The following is an 18,819-nucleotide window of genomic DNA, read 5'->3' on the forward strand; positions in this document are numbered from 1 at the left end:
GCCTTGTTTATCTGGGATCTAATTATAAGGCAAAGCATCAGGGTCCTTTCTCAGTGCCCCTACTGAAAAAATCTACCACTCCACAGATGAGGCCGGCAGATTCAATCCCATATTGAGATTTATGGTGCAGTCCATAAAAGAACAGAAAGTTTGAGCAAGAATGACAGTAAATGGTATGATAAAATCTGGGGGACTTTATCATCGTTATTGTCATTATGTTAACTCTATAGGCTGTAGCGATTATTGGGAAGACCAAAAGAGTAGATCAAGGGAGACACTGTTAACTCCCTAAAGGGTCAAAGAGAGGCTCTGTTACTCAACCCCTGCACTGTAATTTCTTGTGCTCTTATGCTGAAGAACATTTGACAGCTCAGCAATGATATCATACCTTAGCTGAGTCCTTGAACTCTGGTTTTAATGACTCTGCAAAATGATTAAAGTGAAGCACCTAGGAAAGAAAAAGAGGGATCTACTGGCATCAAAAGCAACAGACAGTCCATAAAAGTGAATATTTATAAGCATCTGTTTTTCCATTTCAGATAAAGACCAACAATAATAGCTAACATTTAGTGATTTCATATTCTTAGTACTGAACTAAGCCTCCACATATCTTACTGAACCCTCTCAACAGCTTTATAAGTAGACAGTATTACCCCCAGTTCATGCTTGGGAAAATGAGCTCAAGAGAGATATTCCCTGACAACCATCTGTCAGTGTCCAGGGACGGAGGTCTTGTCCACGAGGCTCTTCTGCCCCCTCCCACCATTCCCAGGTCATTCACTATGACAGTGCCCATCTGGGGTTCATCTGAAACATTACATGGTGTCCCAATACAATACCTGTTTTGAAAGCAAGAAAATCATGAAAGTGCATCAAAATATGTAGTAAAGAAATAAAGGGCAAACAATAATACAATATGTGAGTATTCTAGTTGTTGTTAAGTGATGTTCATCTAGACTTTCCATAGCAATTAAAAATACATATAATGAAAAAAATCACTGTATATCAGCCTATGTAACCTGAAAAGTCACCCCTTTCCTCTTAGTCTCTCTCAGTTTCCCCATCTGTTAAGTGGGGATAACAATCCCTACCTGCTATATAGGGCTCTTATGAGCTTCAAATGTACTGATGAATATTTTTAAAAACTTGATAGCTTTTAAAGTGTCATTAAGGTTTATTTTAAGTTACAATTCCAGAAGGCAAGAATAGTATCACACGTGTGTACTCTGTCATATTTAAATCATTGAAAAAGTGAACTCTAAAAGTACACTGCAGAAATGTATGCGTGAGAGCACCGATGGGAAGGAAGAGACCGTGTTACATGTATTATGATATTTGCATTATTATTGCATAATTTAAGCCATCATTCATTTTTAAGAAATATGATTTTCCCAAATGTTTCTTCTTTCACAAGATGGCAGAATTCCCTTGGTATAAAGATGTGAGCATTTGGCTGACCCACAGGGATGCATGGAAGACCTCTAGGCTACAGGGAAATCTTTGCTGTGTTCCATACCTTTTCCATCTGCTCTGCACTGTTTCCTCTGGCACCAAGGAGGACCATATTTAGAGCATAGAGCAGGCTCAGTGGTGAAAAGAAGATGTTATCTCCTACGTTGTTACTGTTCAGCTCTTTGAACACATCAAGGCAAAACTCAACGTTTGCTGTGCTGAAAGAATCCATTTTATGCCCAGCACTATCTGAGAACAGATGGAGGGGAAAATCTCAGAATATCACTTGGGAATACAGATAATCTACAGAGTTCATTTATTTCATTTCATGAATTCAAGAGTCTGGGCACACTGTTTCATGAAAAATTACATATTCATAGTTTTTGAGAAATCTGTAAATGATAGAGGTGGGAATTCCCAGTAGTTGCAGATTCTAATGAATAGAAAATTCTGTTTCTTTCAACCAGTAGCTCAAAGCTGTCTCACTATCCTTTGTGTACATTTAAAATTGTTCTGCAGCAAAAGAGCAGAAGGAATTAGGTTTTTGTGCTCTTACTGTCCATGCCATAAGACCCTGGAATTTGTATAGAAAAATTCTCGAGCTCAGGCACCTGGGTGGCTCAGTTGGTAAGCATCTGCCTCTGGCTCAGGTCATGATCTTGGGGTCCTGGGACTGAGCCCCTCATCAAACTCCCTGCTCAGCGGGGAGCCTGCTTCTCCCCTCTCCCTCTGCCTCTGTCCCCAACTAGTGCTCACTCTCTCTCTCTCTCTCAAATAAATAAAATGTTTAAAAAAAAGAAAAATTCTCGAGTTATACAAGCTCAGCCAAACGAGATGCTGTCTCACTAGACTGCCCACCTTCACAGCCTCATAGGAGAACACTTTTCTATTTCCAGATACCTTGATTCTCCCCAAATGGCATAGTAAAAAAATTTATTGCCTGCTGTTCAGCCCTTCCCTTCTTTGCTAAGAAAACACAGATGTCATGAAGCAGCTTTCACTTAGCCATGTACTTCAGAGAAGGCTTCAAGCTCCCCATGCCCCAGGAGCAAGCCTTGATTGGTTTAAGCCAACTGAGGTAATTATCCCACATCAGTGATGAATTAGGTACAGACTTTTGAGTTATAAGAAGAAGTTCTGAAGTTCTAATGTACAGCATGGTGACTACAGTTAATAATACAGTAACGTGTAGTTCAAAGTTGCTGAGAGTAGATCTTAAGCATTTTTTTCCAAAGGGGGAAAAAGACAAAAAACAACAAAAACCAGTTAACTATAGGAGGTGATGGATGTGATCTTGGTAAACATTCCACAATGTTTGTGTATATGAAATCATCACACTGTACCCTTTAAATATATGATATTATATTTGTCGATTATTCCTCAATCAAGTTTGGGGGGTAATAAATAGAATTTTAAAGATCTGAAGGTGCCACGTTTTTTGCCAATAAGGACAAAAAGTCACTCCAGGGCTTCCAGAAGAGGGCTCCCTTTGATAAAAGACTCACAGGGGGAAGCCTGCCCTCTTCTTCCTCTCAGCTGTTTTGTCTTCATGTGACTACTGTCATGACAGCCATTGTGTGACTGTGATGTAGCCAGCCCAAGAGGATAAGCCAGATGTCAGAGGGGAAAGGTGGACAGAACTGAGTAGACGGATGAACCCACCCTGGATCTGTCCTACCTTGGGATTTCTTGTCATGTAAGATGATGTTTCCTTATGCTTTAACTCGTTTTGACTGAGTCTTCTATTACTTGCAGCTAAAAGCATCCCGACTTACTTTAGGGATTTCTTTATACACACTTGTCCGCTAGAACCAATTAGTCCACCTACCTCACATTCACACATTTCTAGGCCAGCTACATCTTTCCCCTCATTTAGTCCCCCAGCGATCTGGAACTACTTCGTGCTTCCTCTCATCTTCTAGATTACAGCTATGCACTCTTGTAGAATCCAAGTCTAGGCCTATATTCTCTAGGCTATTATGATAGACAGCCAGTCTATTATCTCCACCTGGGTATATTTGTTTTAGTTACTAACTTGCCTTGTTTTCAGACAGTACATATCTGAGCTGAGCTCACTGGAAGTGTGTTCTCTGGGGTGTGACTCTGTTGGGTTACTGATTTGGGCATTAGTGTCATACCTGTCACTAAAACATAGTGCTTTGTGCCTTACGAGCTGAACAAAGCCAAACCTAGCATGAAGGCCTCAGATCTGGGGAAGGCAGGAGAGTGCGCAGCTCAGCACTTCTCAGGCAGAGAGAGACTGAAAGGAAACATGTCACTTGTGGACTTTCAAAATAATGACCCGCCAAATTTACATGGCAAAAAATGGTGATGACACATCCCTGTAATTGAAACTAGTTGTCCTAAAACAATCATTAAGAACTAGATGCTACCTATTTCCATTCATCAGACCACCCAGCATAGTATAATAGAGCCTAGCCGTTATAACCAGCCTGGACTGTATTTTTTTTTTCCTCCTGACAGTTTTTTTTAAAGGTATAACACAAAAGTTTTGCTAATCTTATTTAATGAAAATACTAGCATATACCTTTAACCGGACACTGTTCTTCAAGTAAATTTTAACAGAGCTCTCTGTAACAGGTCTAATAATAATAACATCCTTGAAAGCTCTTTATTTAGTTACTTTAATAAGAAACCAATTTTGGTCCAATAATGAAGCATGTCCAAACATTAAACGTTCTTCATACTGCAGTCTGCATTTCAGTATCTGGAGTTAGCCAATGGAGTCAGGCTCTAGAATGCAATTTCAGATTTATAAGTAAGTGTAAATTTTTTCTTCTTAAATCCATGTCATATCAACATTATAAAAAGCCTGCCTACATAGCAGAGTTACAGTAGCCCTGCAGTTATGGAGGCACCTAGGAAAAGAGTGTGGGGATATACTGAGAGACCACCTATGTGAGCCATGCACTCTTATTTTATTTTTTAAAGATTTTTTTAAATTTATTTTTGGGAGAGGGTGGCAGAGGAGAGAGAGAGAGAGAGAGAGAGAGAGAGAGAGAGAGAGAGCATGAGCAGGGGGAGGGGCAGAGGGAGAAGCAGACTTCCCGCTGAGCAGGGAGCCTGATGCAGGACTCAATCCCAGGACCCCGGAATCATGACCTAAATTGAACACAGACGCTTAACCAACTGAGGCATTCAGGTGGCCTACGCACTCTTATATCATTAATCTGTTTGTTTCTTTCTTCTTTTTTAACCACAAGCATAGAGGACTGAAGTTATCATACCCCTTGGTCCTTAGGACAGCCATCACTGGGCCACAATTCTCTTCTTTGCTTATTGACTTCAACCCAATTCATTTCCTTTATCCTTCATCCCCACAGACAACACTTATAATTTGTTTAAAGCATATTCTTTTATTTACATGTGTCCTTTAAAAATATGTTTCCTTATTTTATGCCTTTTTTCATTTTCAGCAATGAGTTTACATTAAATAATTTATTTTTCACTGAGCACTACATTTTTAAGACTCATTCAGGTTTCTCTGGAAACATCATCTGTTACTTGTTAAGTACTGTGTTTTGTGCATTCACATTTTGCCTATCCACTCCCCAGAGACAGACACCCAAGTGGCCTCCTCCTCCACATCATCAGCAACAGAGCTATGATGAACGTCCTCATACACACCCCTTTACACACCTGCGTGCGGTTTCTTTGTAAAGGAAATGATTGAATCTCAGGGTTTGTGTATGTGCCAAGCACTGCACACATTATTCGGAATTTAAGTCCTACAGGACGGGTCGTGTTACCCCCGTTTTGCAGGTAAGGCAGTGAGGGTTTGGGAAATCACACACTGTAAGTGGGCAAGCCATGAGTTGAACCCAAGTCCATCTGTTCTGAAATCCATGCTCTTTCCACTTGCCACTGGATGCTATTCTGAGAAGTTTTCATTTGCGGTAAAATGGTTTTGTTTTTATGGCATTATCATTATTATCCTTATCTTATAAGGATAACATCTTATCAGAAAAATTAAGAAATTTTTGTCCAAGATACAAGGCATTAAAAAGCTTACTCTAACAGTTAATTATTATTAAGTATAGTATTATTTGCCTCACTTCACAATAAGATCTTCTAGCTCTTCAAGCATTTAATTCAGAGCACCAAGAAGAAAAGATTTAGGTTTAGGTTTTTCTCAAAAAGTATTGGGAATATATAATTCAAATTAATGCACGAACTTTGGTATTTGGCACGTTTATTTGTAAGACAGAGCTTTTGCTGTCATTCACCTAGCTCTTAAGAGCTCTATCATCATTCATTTTCCAAAATTTCACCCTTCTGGCTGTTAGCACAACGGAGTATCCACATTAATCTGGTGCTGAATGGATTTTATGCAGTAACCTTAATTGACTGTTTCCTCTACATCTGAGTAGTTGTCTCCGTGAGACACTGAGACACAAATGTGTGGATGAATTTACAGATTCTTATTCACTGAATATGTTAGTCTTCTTCACTAGACTTAGCGCTCCTTGAGGGCAGGGAAAACATACTTGTGAAATCATCCATGTCTTGCACAATTACCCAACAATGGATATGTATTAGAGAAATCAACAGTATAAATATTTTACAGTTTCTAGTTTAATTAATATTATGCAGTTGGTTTCAGAAAAGAGGATGCCATGAAAGACAGAAGTCCCAAGGCAGACAGAATCCTACTGCAGACACACAGACCCACATAAGGACTTTGAAGTGAGCTCCCAAAGAAGGAAGGAATGGCAGAAAATTTCTGTTAGTGTACCTTTCTGTCTGCTTTTAGATGGAGAAAAATCCCTCCCAAGCAAAAGGAATGAGTCATCTGGAAGCTGTCATGGGATAAAAACAGTAAAAGGATGCCCAAGGCTGCAGCCCTTCTACGTTAAGAAGGAGGATCTCTAGAAAAAAAAAAACTATTCAGGAAATGTGAGAAAGAAACATATCTTAAAAGGAGATACTGTCACTAAAGTATTGCAAAAGGACGGAACATTGTAAGGCATTCTTCCCAACACACCAAGTTATTAATAAGGCCACTCCAGAGCAGTTAAGATCTTCTAAGGAACTAAGAAGTTTCATCACACAGAGGCCAGAGCCATGTGTAACGAGCTCTGCTCTGAATAAGGGTTATTAGTAAGTAGAAAATATCAAGAGCTCTATTTTGCTAAATAAATCAGAGGTTTGAAATTAAGTCAGCTTGTCTCAAGGATTTTTAAAACACACACCATCAATGTTAATGTATTAGCAAACATGTTAATGTATTCATCAAGAGATCAGCAAAAGCCACACTCAATCGAAGAATAATCTTCACACTCATTTGGCTCGTTACACACCTGTCCAGCTGCCGTATTATACTGCTCTTATCTGCTCCTCTCGGACAGCAAGCACAGCTGAAATAATGAAGTACAGAAATACTTCTCTTTACCTTTGTTGCTTTCCAGGGTGAAGTGGACAATTTGGCAGGTGAGATGAGAGCTGTGTCCCTGGAGAGGAAATATAAAGCCTTCACTTTTTGCCCCTCCCTTTCCATTGTGTCCTTAGTGATTCAGCTCTACATCCGCCTGGCAGAAAGGACAGCCCTGAGAAGGAAGTCCCTCTAAAGGCCACCCAGAGCTGCTCTGCATCCAGGAGACTCTCAGGATGTCCAGGGCTTTCTGGAGAAGTGTTCGGTTCTTAACCTCCTTCTGCCTTGCTAATGAGGACACATTTACAAGCCTAATCTCTATTCCAGAAAATAAGCTGTCTTTCTAAAAAGAATAAATGGGACACATTCAAGTTAGCAGCACATTATTCAAAATTCCAAAGACTGCTGTTTCAGTGTGCATGGCAGACAGTGATACAAAAGGAAAGATCCCAGCTGTGACAGAAAGACTCTAGCCATGACGGATGCTTCCTGGCCTGAGGCCCATTCATCCCAAGATTTTCCGAGCTCTCTTGCATGGAGTACATGTTTTTTGTGAGGAGCTTCTGCGGGCAGGTAATTCCTGTCCCATAAAAAGGAAATAACAATGAGCTCAAGCGGGACTTATTCTGTGGTTTCAGTTTAAAAGCTTGGTAGGAGCAACAAGCTGCCCCTACCTAGAGTGAGTTCACAGGTATGATTCAGCACCATGCAAGAAAGATTATAGATTAGGGGGAGACATCAAAGCTGGAGACAAAAAATGTTTGGGCTCTGCAGTAGCCAGAATCAGCACTATGAGACAAGCCCAGCTTCCCCGAGGCTATTCTTGCCCATGTAATACACAGCCCAGCCTCCCCAGGGGGATACCACTGTCCAAACTTAAACTATGATGGTGGACTTCACTGCACTTATGACAACAGAAAGTCCTTTACGGCCAGTGATTTTTCTGCACCTTGTAGGTGTTCAATACGTTCTCCTTTGGTCAAAACTCAACCATTCTAGGGATACCTGGCTGCCTCACTGGAAGAGTATGAGACTCTTGATCTCAGGGTTGTGAGTTTGAGCCCCACAATGGGTATAGAGGTCACTTAAAGACTGAAATCTTAAAAAAAAAAAAAAAAAAACCTCAACATTTATAAAAGACACAAGAATCAGAGGAAGTAGATTTAAAATTATGTCCCTAATATCCACTATGCCCATTAAGATTCTCATAAAAACAGTTGTAAACAACTAACCACACAGAACTAAGAAGAGTCAAATCTGTCCAGTCTTACTTTTTTTTTTTTTTTTTGCTCAGAGCAAGTGTTTTCCAACATGAGCTCCTTCTGATTAGGGGTTTCCATCACTTGGAAGCCTCATACCCATGGTTAGGGCTCATCCTCGAAGACAGCTTGTTTTTATCTCCTTTCAGATCCAGGAGGAAAAAGACTGATTTTCTTAACTTTCTTGCTATCTAAGAATTGAACCGATCAAAGATCTTTTTCATCCTTAGTCTAGATGGACACCCTATTATTTTCCCCACTAGAGAAGAAGTTCTCACACACCATTTGATTTTTCCTTCCAGGTGGAAGTACACCCATCAACATAACACTCTTTGCCTCTCTTTACTCTTTCACCCACTCCTCCTTCCCTAGTGTCTCAGCCTGGATTCTCTGAAAGCAGAGCAGTAGAAAAAGTCTTGCAGGCCTGGAATTAATGAAGGAAATGATCTCAGGGAATAGAATAGAAAGAAGTGGAGGGAAAGCTAATACAATGAGTTAGCCACTGGGTACCTGATCCCATGTACTTTCTAAAATATATCTCAGAACTGTCCACGTAGAGGAAAAATGAGGGAAGCATTGAAACTTCCAGCTTTCATCCCCACTGGTCAAAGTGACTTCATGGGTACAAACTCAGGTTGTATTTGTACATTTGTCAAGTATGCCCATCCCACACCGAAGCATTAGAAAAGCCCTGGAGCTAGAAGCAAGATGTGAACAGAGGTGTTTTCAGGTTGCAGTGCACAAAGGCATTCAAAGCCTATGCAGAACTGACAGGCTCACTAGCAGCTAGATTAGGAAGTGGGATGACAGCATGTAAAGTGGCTCACAACAGGTGTCCAACACATCTAATCCATGACATTGCCTGTGGGTGGGTTCAAGAGAGAAGCTGCCAGTTTCCTCATGGGGGTGCTAGCTGTCCAGAGGAAGTGCATACTCTGGTCTTTTCCTCCTGCCCTAGGTTCTTCCTGGGGCAGTGCCCCACGTTGTGGGTCCAGTAATTTCTATGACAAGGTTGTATGTCTGTCTAATTCTCCAGACCAGAATTAGAATCTATTGCTGGCTCATATCTAATCCTGTCTTTCACCCTATCTTGACCTGTAATAAGTATTTTATTCTCCATCTGCCTGAATTCTTCAACTTTCTCTCAATATTTTTCAGGACTCAGGTGAAGTAAGAGTGTTATTTATTGGACCTCATAGCCTAGGACAGTTAGCATGAGCTGGAAAGCAGAGTACATGCTGGATTTCGGTCCCTAGCTACTCCCTCACCTTGGGCAGGCCATCTTGATGATGGCCTCCATCAGAAGTTAAAGGAAAATTTCAAGAAAGAACGTGGAGGCAACCAAGAGTGCATGAGTAATCTTGATGGAAGTTGCCTTAATGGTGTTCTAAGGGAAGAATCTAAGCTGCAATGCATTGCAGAACAGACTAGAAAAGAACACACCCCCAAAGAGAAGTCGTGACATAAGAATGCTAGAAGAAGAAAAGCTACAGAACTTTTTATCTGTGACTTTAGCCTATTCCAACAAGAGAAAAAATGAATGGTAAGTATTTACAACCTTCCCAGAGGAAGGAGATTAAAAGAGCAGTTGAGCCAGGACCAGTTCTGTGGTTTCAATAGACATAAGGAGTGAAGGGTGAAGGTGAGTACACAACAAAGAAGTAAAAGATTTACTGTGGAATCTGGACAAAGCAGATCCTGTTTAGACTGAGTTCATTGTTCTTGGGAGCTTAGCATGGAAGAGAGGGTAAGGAGGACTTCAGGAGCATCTGCTCTATTTTGCAGGAGATGGAAAGGGATAGAGAATGTTGACTTCTGGAATTTTCATTTGCATTATGTCATTCCCCTTCATAGGGTAGCCAAACATAGTAAGTAAAAATACAGAATGCCCAGTTATATGAGTAATTTTACAGTATAAGTATATCCCAAATACTATATGGAACAAATTTATACTATGTATGCACATATTTCCACTAAAGAAAGCATTATCTGAAATTCAAATTTAACTGGTGTTCTGTATTTTATCTGGCAACCCCACCACTTTGGCATTTTCCTGAGACATTATAGTAAATATATACATTTACTGGCATTTAGTTGAACTAGACATAGAATTAAGAAAGGTCCATAAGGCAGCTTGATGCAGACCTAGATACTAAAGGTATGTACTAAAGAAAAGAAAAAAAAATGGATAAGTGGCTGTTGTTAGAGAAAAGAGAGAAAAGTTGATAAGAAAAGCTACCCAAAGAGATACAAGGCAGCAAGATGCAATGCAGGTAGAAGAACCAACTTTACACAAATAAGAGATGGCCCTTCCCAAACACAAGAGTACAGCAAAAAAGGATGGATACATATTTAAATAAACTTACATATATGAGTTAAAAGTCTTGTCTAGATTGTTAATTCCTTGTAGACAGAGACCATGTTTTTTGCTAAATGCCTGGCATTTAGTAAGCACTTAACCATTCGTTGAACTAAACTGCTCATCTTTTTATTGAGTGGAGGGGAAAAGGGTATGTTTCAGACTGAGATAGGGCAAGACACGAAGGTTTGGAAAAGTGGAGAACGTTTGGAAAAGTGGATCAAGAAGACATAAAAGGCTTCCTCACTGACTGCCAGTTGCAGACGGGAACTACACAAGATTTGTAACATAAAGGGAGAATGATATTCTGACAGGTACATTTTGCTGTGGTTTGTAAGTTCCCACTCCTTGGCTTCCTCAATCCTTGGAATGTAATCACCCAGCCAATCTCCATTATTTTGCAAAAGTTTCCGTTTTCTGACAGGACATTTCCAAAAAAATGACGTTTTCAGTGAAACTAGAACTCTTACTTTCCCCGACATAAAGCAACTCTTTCAAAAGAAGTCATGTCATGTGAAAATCAAGAGTTCTGGAAACAACACCTTGGGCACTTTCCTAGCTCTTGACAAGGACCCAGTTGGCAACAAAATGGAAAGAGCTTAAGGCATAGACCCAAGAAAAATAATCAACAATGTTATTGTTTTATTTTCCACTAGACACAGAAAGAGACTTTCAACTATAATAAGCAACTCAGGTAAGTCAAGACGAATTCAGTACTTAAAACTAGGCAAGTCACAGATTAGGGGGAAATATTCACCATGCACAAACCTGAAAAAAAAAGTGTATGTCCATAGAACACACAAACACCAACAAACAAAAAAAGTTAAAGAGAAATAAAGGGCCAAATATTTCCTGACATAAAGCAACTCTTCCTAAAGAAGAGTTCTTTTGAACACTTCACTAAGGAATATGTATGAATGGTGAATAAGCACATAACAAAATGCTCAATATCATTAGTCTTCAGAGAAAAGCAAATTAAAACACAAAGACATATCACTTCATAGCCACTAGAATGAGTAAATAAGAAAGACCGACTCTACCAAATGTTGAAAAAGATGTGGAGCAACCAGAACTCTCCTGTAGTGCTGATGAGGTGTAAAATGGTACAGCCACTTTGGGAAAAGGGCCAGATTCTTAAAAAGTGGAACTTGCATCTACCCTGTGATCTAACAATTCCTCTCCCAAGTATTTATCCAAGAGAAATGAAAACATTATTTCCACCACAAGCCTTTCTGAAGAATGTTGACAGTAGCTTTAAACATAAGAGCTAAACAAGAGACGTCCAACAAGAGGAAGTGAGGACAAACCAGGACAGGTCTGGACACTGGACACTACAGAGCATTGAAAGGAAACAAACTACCAATACACACAATGATATTGGGTCAATCTGAAAAGCATTACACTGAGTGAAAGAAGCCAGACTGAGGGAAGAAAAAACCACATAGGCATATGGTAAGTACATACGATAAGTACACGCAGTAAGAAAAATCAAAACCACAATAGTGGTTGTTCCTCTTGAGGCAGGGTTGCTTGGGAAGGGGCATGCCCTTTAGTGCGTGCATTAGTCAAAACAGATTAAACTGGGCGCCTGGGTGGCTCAGTTGGTTAAGCGACTGCCTTCGGCTCAGGTCATGATCCTGGAGTCCAGGGATGGAGTCCCACGTCAGGCTCCCTGCTCAGCAGGGAGTCTGCTTCTCCCTCTGACCCTCTTCCCTCTCGTGCTTTCTATCTCTCATTCTCTCTCTCTCTCAAATAAATAAAATCTTTAAAAAAAAAAAAAGATTAAACTGACTGATCTGAACACTTCACTATATTTAAATTATACATTAATAATAGTGTTCTATTTTAAATTAAACTTTTCATTTTGAGATAATTGTAGGCTCACTCACATGCAGTTGTTAAGAAACAATATACAGGGTTCTCGTGGCTACTTTACCCAGTTTCTCCCAATGATAGCACCTTGCAAAACTGTAGTACAAAGTCACAACCAGCATATTGGCATTAGTAAAGTCAAGATACAGAATATTTCCACCACCACAAGGATTCCTCACGTTGCCTTTTTAAAACCATACTCACTCCACCCTAGCCTCATTCCTAAACCCTGGTAACCACTAATCTGTTCTCCATTTCTAGAGTTTTGTTATTTCAATAATGGCATAGAAATGGAATTGTGCAGTATGTAATCTTTTGGGATTGCCATTTTTTCAATCAGAGTAATACTCTGGAGTTCCATCCATTTATCAAATAGTTTGTTCCTTTTCAGTTCTGAGTAATACCCATGGTGTGGATATATCACAGTATGTTTAGCCATTCCCTGGTAGAAGGACATCTGGGTTGTTTACAGTTTGTAGACATTATAAATAAAGCTGTTATAAATATTTACATGCAAGTTTTTATGCGAATGTGAGTTTTTAATCTCCCTGGAATAGTGCCTAATTTGGGGGTCACAATTTCACGTTTAGTTGAGGGGTTTTCGTGTGTGTGTGTGTGTGTGTGTGTGTGTGTGTGTGTGTGTGTTATAAACTGCCAAACTGTTTTTCAAGAGTGGCCATACCATTTAGCATTCCAACAGCATGTATAAGTGAGCTTGTTCTCCACATCCTCGCCAGTATTTGCTGTGGCTTTTATTTCAGGTGTTCCAGTAAATGTGTAGTGATACCTAATTGTAGCTTTAGTTTGCATTTCCCTAATAGTTAATGATATGGAACATCTTTTCATGTGTTTATTTGCTATCTAAATATGCTCTTCCTTGAAATGTCTCTTCGTGTCTTTGCCATTTTCTAATTGGACTGTTTGGTTTTTAATACTGAGCTTTGAGAGCTCTTCATACATTCTAGAAACCAGTACTTTGTTAGATACTTTGACTTGACTTTTCATCCTCTTCACAGCACTTTCACAAAGTGAAAGTCTTTAGTTTCAGGAGTCCAATTTATCAATGTTTTCCTTTTACTGATTATGCTTCTGTTGTTAAATCTAAAAATTCTTTGCCTAGCCCTAAGCCCCAAAAATTGTCTATTTTTTTCTAAAACTTTTATAGTTTTATGTTTACATTTAAAAGTCAATTTTGAGTTAATTTTTGTATGAGGTTTAGGTCAAGCTTTTTTTTTTCTTTTTTGTTCTTCCCAGTTTTTATTTAAATTCCACTTAGTTAACATACAGTATAGTATCAGTTTCAGGTGTAGAATTTAATGATTCAACACTTCCATTTGACACCATATGGTGTTCATCACAAGGGCCCTCCTTAAATCCCATCACCTGTTTAACCCATTCCCCCACTCCCTCCCCTGTGATAACCATCAGTTTGTTCTCTATACTTGAGTCTGTTTCTTAGTTTGTCTCTCTGTTTTTCCCCCTATGTTCGTTTGTTTTGTTTCTTAAATCTGCAACAATGTGGATGGAGCTAGCTAAGTCAGTCAGTCAGAGAAAGACAAATACAATAGGATTTCACTCATATGTGGAATTGAAGATTCTTTTTTCTTTCATTTTCTTGGGGGGGGCGTCTATGGATGTCCAATTTCTCTATCACCATTTGTTGAAAAGGCTATCCTTTTCTTTTTTAATTTTTTTTATTATGTTATGTTAGTCACCATACAATACATCACCAGTTTTCGATGCAGTGATCCACGATTTGTTGTTTTCATACAACATCCAGTGCTCCACGCAGAACGTGCCCTCCTTAATACCCATCACCCGGCTAACCCATCCCCCCATACCCCTCCCCTCTAGAACCCTCAGTTTGTTTCTCAGAGTCCATAGTCTCTCATGGTTCATCTCTCCCTCCGATCTCCCCCCTTCATTTTCCCCTTCCTTCTCCTAGTGTCCTCCATGCTCTTCCATCTGTTCCACAAATAAGTGAAACCATATGATAATTGACTTTCTCTGCTTGACTTATCTCACTTAGCATAATCTCCTCCAGTCCCACCCATGTTGATGTAAAAGTTGGGTATTCATCCTTTCTGATGGCTGAGGAATATTCCATTGTATCTATGGACCACATCTTCTTTATCCATTCATCTGTTGAAGGGCATCTCGGCTCTTTCCACAGTTTGGCTATGGCGGACGTTGCTGCTATGAACATTGGGGTGCATATGGCCCTTCTTTTCACTACATCTGTGTCTCTGGGGTAAATACCCGGGAGTGCAATTGCTGGGTCATAGGGTAGCTCTATTTTTAATTTTTTGAGGCACCTCCACACTGTTTTCCAAAGCGGCTGTACCGCCTTGCATTCCCACCAACAGTGTAAGAGGGTTCCCCTTTCTCCACAACCTCTCCAACATTTGTTGTTTCTTGCCCTGTCCATTTTTGCCATTCTAACTGGTGTAAGGTGGTATCTCAGTGTGGTTTTGATTTGAATTTCCCTGATGGCTAATGATGATGAACATTTTTCCATGTGTCTGTAAGCCATTTGTATGTCTTCTTCAGAGAAGTGTCTGTTCATGTCTTCTGTCCATTTTTTGGACTTGATTATTTGTTTTTTAGATGTTGAGTTTGAGAAGTTCTTTATAGATCTTGGATATCAGCCCTTTGTCTGTAGTGTCATTTGCAAATATCTTCTCCCATTCTGTGGGTTGTCTCTTTGTTTTGTTGACTGTTTCCTTTGCTGTGCAGAAGCTTTTTATCTTCATAAGTCCCACAAGTTCATGTTTGCTTTTGTTTCACCAACCTTTGGAGAAGTATCTTGAAAGAAGTTGCTGTGGCCGATGTCAAAGAGGTTACTGCCTATGTTCTCCTCTAGGGTTTTGATGGATTTCTGTCTCACATTGAGGTCTTTCATCCATGTTGAGTTTATCTTTGTGTATGGTGTTAGAGTATGGTCGAGTTTCATTCCTCCGTATATAGCTGCTGGGAAAATTGGACAGCTATATACAGAAGAATGGAAAGGCTATCCTTTTTCCATTGAATTGTTTTTGAACCTCTGTCAAGAATCTACTGAGCTACTATTTGTGTGGGTTTATTTCTGGATTCTCAGTTCTTATTCCATTATCTTTGTGATTATCCCTCAGCCAATACCACACAATCTTGATTATCTATATAATACATCTTATAATAGAGTAGACTGGCCTTTGCTATTTATTCTTCCTCTTCAAAATTAGTTTAAAGACAAACCCAAAAGGTGTTAGGCTTAAATTTAATTTTTAAGATAATACTCTTTCAGACATAATTTACAAACCAGGAGGAAGTCACCAAACCTTAGAGGCCCTGACACCGTCAAGAAGCACCTGGAAAATATACTGCAAATCCTAGTTCTTTGCACATGGAGAGGGTTTAGGCACTAGCACGTTCTGTTTGGGTCTCATCCACAAAGCCTCCCTCTGCCCACACTAGAAATTGACTTGTAGGACCTCACCAGTACCATACAAATTTGGGCATGAATGGAAGAAGGCTCTGGTGGTTCTCTAACAGTTCATGTGTAAAAATTACTTCCCCAATGTGGGGATCTCTTATACTGGTGGCCCTCAATGAAACTCAGTATCATACCTTCTGTAGTCTCTCTCTCTGTGACTTGCTTTAAACATTAGAATGTGTCAAAAATTTTGTTTTGTTAACATAGAAAGGTCAGTTCTTTCTTTCCTATATACTAGCAGTGAACAATTGGAATTTGAAATTAAAAACAAAGCACCATTTATATTAGCACACCCAAAAATGAAATACTAAGATGTAAACCTAACAAAATATTATAAGATCTATATGGGAAAATTACAAAATTCTGATGAAAGAAATCAAAGATCTAAATAAATAGATAGTCCATGTTCATACATAAGAAGACTCAATATTGTTAAGATGTCAGTTCTTCCCACCTTCATCTATAGATTCAAGACTTTCCTAATCAAAATCCCAGCAAGTTACTTGGTGGACATCTGCAAACTGATTCTAAACTTTATGTGGAAAGGCAAAAGATCCAGAGTAACAAACACAATATTTTTTAATATAAGAATATAGCTATGGGAAGCTTATTCTTTTTTTTAATTGAAATATAATTGACATATAACATTGTATAAGTTTAAGATGTGCAACATGTTGATATATTTATATATTGCAATATGATTACCACTGTAACTTCAGCTAAACTAACACTTCTACCATGTCATATAATTATCATCTTTTTTTGTAGGGAACAATTAAGATCTAGTCTCCTAGCAACTTTGAAGTTTATAATACAGTACTGCTAACTATAATCACTATGCTGTGCATTAGATTCTCTAGCACGTACTTACCTACTAGTTCTGACATATTCCCAACACAACACTGAAAAAGAAAAGCGAAGTCTTCTTTATGAGGGAAATGATACTACCTGACTTCAAAACTTTCTGTTAAGCAACAGTAATTAAAACAATGTACCACTGGTGAAAGAATAGACAAATATATCAGTGAAACATAACAAAGAGCCAGAAACGGGCCCATACAAATAATAGCAACTTAACTTGACAAAGATGGCAAAAGTAATTTAATGGAGAAAGAATAGTCTTTTCCACAAATGATGCTAGAACAACTGAACAATCATTTTAAAGATGAACTTAGATACTAACTTTACACCTGTCATAAAACTTAACTCAAAACTCATCACAGACCTAAGTGTAAAATCAAAGCTATAAAACTGCTAGAAGATAATACAGGAAAAAAATCCAGGTGACCCTGGGCTTAGCAATAAGTTTTTAGATATAACACCAAAAGCATTATCCCAGCAAGAAATTTGAAAAGTGGGCTTCATTAAAATTTAAAACTTCTGCACTGCAAAAGATACTGTTAAGAGAATGAGAAGACAATCCTACTGACTAGGAGAAAGTATTTACAAAACACATCTGATAAAGGACTTGTATACAAAGAGTTCTTCAAACTCTATTATAGGAAAAACAATATAATTTTCAAAAGGGGGCAAAAGATCTGAACAGATCTCACCAAAGAAGATATGCAGATGACAAATAAGCATATGAAAAGGTACTCAACATTATTTGTCATTAGGGAATTGCAAATTCAGACAAGAATGAGACACCACTACACATCTATTACAATGGTTAAAATCAAAAGCACTGACAACACCAAATGCTAGCGAAGATATGGTGCAACAAGAACTCTCACCTGTTGGAGATGCAAAACAGTACTGACATTTTGGAAGACAGTTTGGCAGCAGTTTCTTAACAAAGCTAAACATAGTTATACCATGTGATGCAACAATCATACTCCTAGGTATTTACCCAAATAAGTTGAAAGCTTATGTCCACATAAACACCTACACACAAATGTTTATAGAAGCTTTATTCATAATTCCCAAAAACTGAGGCAACAAAGATGTTCTTTAACAGGTGAGGGGATAAGCAAACTGTGATACATTCATATAATGATTATCACTTAGCACTAAAGAGAAATGAGTTATCAAGCCATGAAAAGACATGGAGAAATCTTAAATGCATACGATTAAGTGAAAAAAATCAAATCTGAAAAGGTTAAAGACAGTTTGATCCCAAGTATGTGATATTTTGGAAAAGGCAAAACTATAGAGACTAAAAAGATAAGTGGTTTCCAGCGGGTAGACAGGAAGGGAGGGATAAATATCTGGAGACCAGAACTTTTAGGGCACTGAAAATTTTCTGTATGATACTGCAATGGTAGATATGTGATATTATGCATTTGCCAAAGTCAATAGAAGTGTATAACACAGAATGAACTCTAAGGTAAACTACAGACTTCAGGTAATAATAATGTATTAAGATCCACCCATCAAATATAACAAATGTACCACACTAATCCAAGTCAACAACAGGGAATACTATGGAGGGTACAGATAGAACCCTCTGTACTTCCTGCCCAATTTTTCTGTAAACTAAAATTGCTCTACTAAAAAGTCTATTAATTATTTTACAGCCATCAAAAGGAATGAAATTTTGCCATTTGCAATGACGTGGATGGAGCTGGAGAGTGTTATGCAGAGTGAAATAAGTCAATCAGAGAAAGACATGTATCATATGACCTCACTGATATGAGGAATTCTTAATCTCAGGAAACAAACAGGGTTGCTGGAGTGGTGGGGGGTGGGAGGGATGGGGTGACTGGGTGCTAGACATTGGGGACGGTATGTGCTATGGTGAGCGCTGTGAATTGTGCAAGACTGTTGAATCACAGATCTGTACCTCTGAAACAATACATTATATGTTAAAAAAGAAGAAGATAGCAGGAGGGGAAGAACGAAGGGGGGTAAATTGGAGGGGGAGATGAACCATGAGAGACGATGGACTCTGAAAAACAAACTGAGGGTTCTAGAGGGGAGGGGGTTGGGGGGATGGGTTAGCCTGGTGATGGGTATTAAGGAGGGCACGTTCTGCACGGAGCACTGGGTGTTATACACAAGCAATGAATCATGG

At 39.0% G+C, this 18,819-nt stretch overlaps 1 protein-coding gene across 2 annotated transcripts in view; it reads right to left on the reverse strand.

Moving 5' to 3' along the window:
* The window catches only part of SERPINB11 (serpin family B member 11), a 59,529-nt gene that overhangs the window by 13,692 nt on the left and 27,018 nt on the right, over positions 1–18,819 (reverse strand). The window contains exons 2-3 of one of the 2 annotated variants that reach the window (XM_025886751.2): positions 1,517–1,701; positions 389–448 (exon numbers count right to left, since the gene is read on the reverse strand). In XM_025886751.2, coding sequence (XP_025742536.1) covers positions 389–448; positions 1,517–1,684 — 228 coding nt within the window. In that variant the 5' untranslated portion in view covers positions 1,685–1,701. Of the gene's footprint in view, positions 1–388; positions 449–653; positions 714–1,516; positions 1,702–18,819 lie in introns of those variants that run through there. The other variant, XM_073897963.1, reaches the window with a different exon arrangement.

Source organism: Callorhinus ursinus, unplaced genomic scaffold (genome assembly GCF_003265705.2).
Source record: "Callorhinus ursinus isolate GAN/ISIS: 27379988/994484 unplaced genomic scaffold, GSC_fseal_2.0 scaffold11, whole genome shotgun sequence".
Classification (NCBI taxonomy): domain Eukaryota; kingdom Metazoa; phylum Chordata; class Mammalia; order Carnivora; family Otariidae; genus Callorhinus; species Callorhinus ursinus.